Source organism: Cicer arietinum, chromosome 4, assembly GCF_000331145.2.
Source record: "Cicer arietinum cultivar CDC Frontier isolate Library 1 chromosome 4, Cicar.CDCFrontier_v2.0, whole genome shotgun sequence".
NCBI classification, from domain to species: domain Eukaryota; kingdom Viridiplantae; phylum Streptophyta; class Magnoliopsida; order Fabales; family Fabaceae; genus Cicer; species Cicer arietinum.
In genome coordinates, this window is record NC_021163.2 from 35,176,804 (window position 1) to 35,182,257 (window position 5,454).

Sequence of the window (5,454 nt, forward strand, 5' to 3'; positions counted from 1 at the left end):
CTAGGGTCGGTATGGTTTGGTGGGGTCTGATATCATGCCTGGCACTGACTTCCACGTGCCATCTCTAGTACTCTTGCAAATCGATTATATATTTCATTTATCAGAGGAGAGAGGTACTAATGAATGCGTCAAATTTATATCGTTCATAATATACTCAATCACACGTCTCTTCCTAGCTTCAACCTAGCTAGCAATCACGTTCAAGTCTCCCTCATTCCTTTTGCCTTTTACTTACTCTCCTATATATGTATATATGTTGACAATCTTAATTGAGTTCAAGTAAATAATAATAATAATAATAATTTAAAATGACAATATACAAAATAATATTGCTACCAACATCCTCTAAATTGCTATTCGTACCTCTCAAAATTAAAAAAAAAATTAAAATACTCAAAATGTCATTCCCTTTATTTTATCTTCTTCATAACATTACTTCTTCATAACATCTTCTTCTTTTTCATTCTACATTCTATATTTTCATTGTTGTTCATTCTATCATCATTCTATATTCATCATCAATCATCATACACCATTTTCATCAATCATCATCTACCATTTTCATCAAACATCATCATCAATCATCAATCATCATCAACCAAGTTTATCAAGTTATTATCATTGTTGTGAATCAAGTAAGTAATAATCATTCTTTGTTTTTGTTGTGTTATGTTGTTTTGTTTTATCTATTTAAGAATAAAATGCTTGAAAATTGAAGGAAAGTAGTTTTCATTTTTGATGAAGAAGACCACATTCGTTGCCCTAAACCCAGAAACGTACGTGAACTCAGTTCACGTACGTGAAAAAATTTTCAAAATCCAAACCATACGTCAACTCAGTTCACGTATGTGCACGTGAATTGAAATTACATACCTTTACGTGAATTGAGTTCACGTAAATGAAGGAATTCAGTTCACGTTCACATACGTGAACTGAGTTCACGTAAGGTTTGGCATTCAGTTCACGTACGTGAACTGAATTCACGTAATTTCTGGATTTTTGAACCCTAAGCCTTTACCCCTAAACCCTAAACTTGAAATAAGTTGACATATGCTTTACTGTTTACATTTTTTAAAATGATTTTCGTTTTGCAGATATGGTGCGCACTATGTTTACTGACAGAGAGGGTCGTGTTATACTTAACGAGGGCACTTCTAATGCGGAGTCTAATGCGGACGGTCATCGTATTAGGCCAACTGCTTCTGCAAGGGCACAACGACGACGAGTACAGCGGCAACAGGAAGAATCCCAACCTGAACCCCAAACAGCTGATATAGATGAACCTCCACAGGATGTTGGATATCCTGGTGGTCCGGTTGATAGTTATGTCATTAGGACATTTGGCGATCATGTTGCGACTCGACTCTGGGATGGCGAGGTAATTTTCTCAATCAAATTAAGTTAAACTATATTTTTTAACATTTATGTTTAACATATATATTTTCGCTTAAATAATTTCAGGATCAGGGAGAATTAAGGGTGTTCAGCAATGGGAAAAAATTAAAAGAAGTTGTTATTGAAGACGAAGAGGTTGAACAACTGGTTAAAAGCTTGGGATTGTATTCGTTACTAAAATGCAGCTATGCAATGATCGACAAAAGAATCATTTCTGCATTCGTAGAGAGGTGGCATCGGGACACCAGTAGCTTTCATCTCTATATTGGTGAAATGACGATTAATTTGGACGACGTGTCATCTCTGTTGCATATTTCCATTATCGGTGCATTCTTCAGTGTTAATGTATTTAACAAGGATGAAGGTGCAGATATATTGGCAGAGCTTCTTGGAGTTAGTTACGATGTTGCTTATGCAGAATTTAATGTGACGCAGCCAACCACGGTTAGGTATAGTTGGTTACTTGACGTATACCATCAGCGTTGTCCTGAGTAGCGTTGGCAGATGGCTGCGAGAGCATTTCTGTTGTTTTTGGTCGGTTTCACACTCTTCAGCGATAAGAGTGCCTACGCAGTTAGTGTTGCCTATCTTGAGCGCTTTCGAGACCTTAATTCTTGCGAGGGATATGCATAGGGTGCAACTGCTCTTGCTTATCTTTATGACAATCTTCGAGAAGCCAACATGCATCAAACCAGAACTGTTTCAGGGTATCTGACACTTTTACAGGTAAACTGTATGATTGTTTATTGTGTTTATAATTTTTATTATTAATGATTCTAAACTAATGATATGTTATTATATATGTGCAGGCATGGGTCTGTGAGCATTTTCCTACATTATGTAGAGATTGTTGTAGACTTTCTGTTAGTTATGTTGAAGACTATCCTAGAGCACTTAAATGGAAGCCTAAAAGGGATAAGAGTTTGGTTCTTCCATTTAGGAAAGCGCTTGATGAGATTGATGTTGATGAGGTCTGTTGGACACCATATGAGGACCATCGACTGAAGCGGCCTTTTGAAAATGTATCTTTATTTCAAGGGTGGATACGTTGGGGTCCGAAGATGTATGCTCATCTGCTAGACAGAGTATTGCGGCAATATGGTCATGTCCAAACCATTTCTGGCTCACCGTTAGAGGTAGTAGGTCATACGACCACACCAGATGAAATGGACATTATGTTTACGCAATATGCTGTGCATGTAGTGGATGATGGCGCAGTTGTGCAGGGACATGTAGTCTGCTCGAATGTTTATATGGACTGGTTTCGCAGAATTTCTCATCCATACATCATTCGTAGAGGACCAGTCCATGAAGCTGATGCAGAGCCTACTGATCATGCCACTCATGCAGCTGATGGCGGCGATCCTGCTGATGACACAGTTGACATAACGGTATATTGATATTATTATTTTTTTTGTATTATTGATACTTATTTTTAATTAATTTAATTCATTATTGATATTTAATTTATTTTTTATTACAGCGTCGAGCAATACAAATTGCTGAAGTGCTGATTGGCCGACAACTGATATTATCTGATGGCATGCCACTCATTAATGAGTTAGTTTTGATGCTGCGAAGTCAGAGGGGTGGTGGTAGAGATTGGACGAACACAGTACCATATCGTAGAAGAAATAGAAGGACTTAGGATTTATTTATAATGTTTTGGAACATGGTATTTTTGTAATTGATATGTAATATTTGGGTACTTTTAGGTATATTGGATACTTTAGTTTTGGATATTATGGGTACTTTCGAATCTGATATATTTTGGATATTTTAGTTTTATGTACTTTTGGATATTTTGGGTACTTTCGAATCTGATATATTTTAGATATTTTAGTTTTGGGTACTTTTGCATGAAAATATTTTCATTTTACAACATATTCATTGTAACATATCCATCTAGTTTACAACATATTCATCTATACATATTGAATGAAAATATTTTCAGTTTACAACATATTCATCTATACTACATGGAAATATCTTCAGCCAATGTTGAATGTGATCATTGTAAATAAATTCCCATTGACGTGCTTCTTCTGTGCAATATTTTCTCCACAAATTACTTGGTGGTGGTATAGGAGAATTTGGCTTTAAATAAACCTGTTAAAATAATAAATTTATAATTTATTAAAAATGACATTAAAGGTTAACAAATGCATAAAATGGGAATAACTATCTAAGTGAAAAATTAAATACCTGCACAAAATGACAGTTATTAACAAATGCAATAACTATCATATGATGATCTGGAATAGGTGTTGGTGGTGGACTTCTAAGTGGAAAAAATGTTTCTGATTGGTTAAGTGATAATGCGACGAAAACCAAGTTAAATTTCGAAGCAATCACATATCCCATTTCTAGAAATGTCATCCAATTATCCAAAGTTGCAACATGTTCAACATATACATTGTGTATAAGTTGTTGAACAGAAATTTGTCCACCATATATTATCTCGTAATGAGACATGAATTCTTGAAGCTCTACCATACACTCTTGACGAATGAATGCCCAAAAGTTCTCACCCATTCCAAGTAAAGCTGCAACTGCACGATATCCACAATTACCATCCTCGCCCACGTCAATAATGTCATCTATGAATTTGTAAATTTCAACCGGCAACCATTCGTTGAAGATAAGAACTCTCGGTTCTTGAACTTTGTTGACTGATGGTCGAGGTGTGAGCTTTGTTACTGATGGTCGAGGTTGTTGTACTTTATTAGAAGTTACAGTACTACATGCATTTGTGCCACTGCATCGAACACTTGCATCCACATATTCCCACCAAGATGGATCACGCTTGGTTGATTTATCTCTTTTTGATATCTTACTTTTGCCTTTTTTCGGTGCACCCTTTTTTTTAACCTTGTCAACAGGTGGACACATCGACGTAGTCGATGGATACACAATCTCACGTAATTTACCTTTCAGTGCAATGTTTCCAGATACATCAAGTTCATCAAACTTTTTCACTATCACTTCTATTTCATGTTGCACAGATAATTCTGAAGGTTTACCCGATCCATCATCATGAAAAGTTAATTTAGTCCACCAAACATGAATAACATCTAACGAAATAGAACGGGGGATCATACTATACCTGGCTATCTCACATGCACAAGGTAGACCATGTGTTCTCCTAATTGTGCAACGACATTCAGACTTATCTATACCTACATACTTCACGTGATCAAACTCTACCGCAATGTGATCTATTGCATTTTTTGACACAACACCACGCAAATTGGCATACAATCTGTTACTATGTCGATGGACCTTCTAAATTATGCTCTTTTCAAATGATGCTATTATCTCATTGTGTTGTAATACAATCATGCTATTGATGGTTTCCCAAACACTGCATATATCACCAATGCTATCTTGTAATATCCGTTTCAAACTCCAGTGCACCGACTCAACTCTTTGTGTTGTAGTGTTCCCAAAATGCATAACTCTATTAGTCCACGCCTCAACAAATCTTTCCTTGTGAGGAATTAACCACTGGTCATGTACATAATCATTAAAGATAGAAGAGCTACTACAAATTCCTTCAAAGTTAGCCAAATTCATGTAGTACTGAGTCTCATCATAACTTTAAACAAGAGCCTCCCATGCCTCCATTATTTGCACATGCTTCTTTTTTGGAAAAGCAGTCATCTTGCACTTCGCTTTCACATTTTTGCATACATGAAACAAACATAATGTAAGACCCATAGTTTTAAAGTGTATTTTATGTATTTTTGTGTATTTTGAATTTTGGCTCGGAGGATTTTTAGCCAAAGATAATAATATTTTGGAGTTTATATGATCAAAAAGAAATTTTGATGCCGATTAGAATTACTCGTTGATAAATAAATTAAATTAACTGCGATGAATCGTTTACGAAGAATTTAATGCGTTACGGGTGAAATGGTAATTTAACAAATATCTAGATATTTTGAGATATTTGTTAAAAGTAATTAATATATATTTATATATATATAGTTGTTTGGAGGGAAAAAGAAAGGAGGTAGAAAAGAAAGAAAAGGAAATAGAAAGAGAGGAAATAGAAAG

The 5,454-nt window shown here is 35.3% G+C and overlaps 1 protein-coding gene across 1 annotated transcript in view; it reads right to left on the reverse strand.

Moving 5' to 3' along the window:
• Window positions 1-3,345: 3,345 nt before the first annotated feature.
• Window positions 3,346-5,454, reverse strand: part of LOC101503590 (uncharacterized) — a 6,472-nt gene continuing 4,363 nt past the window's right edge. The window contains exons 3-5 of the mRNA XM_004512795.1: window positions 4,732-4,902; window positions 3,601-4,677; window positions 3,346-3,504 (exon numbers count right to left, since the gene is read on the reverse strand). Coding sequence (XP_004512852.1) covers window positions 3,346-3,504; window positions 3,601-4,677; window positions 4,732-4,902 — 1,407 coding nt within the window. The remainder of the gene's footprint in view (window positions 3,505-3,600; window positions 4,678-4,731; window positions 4,903-5,454) is intronic.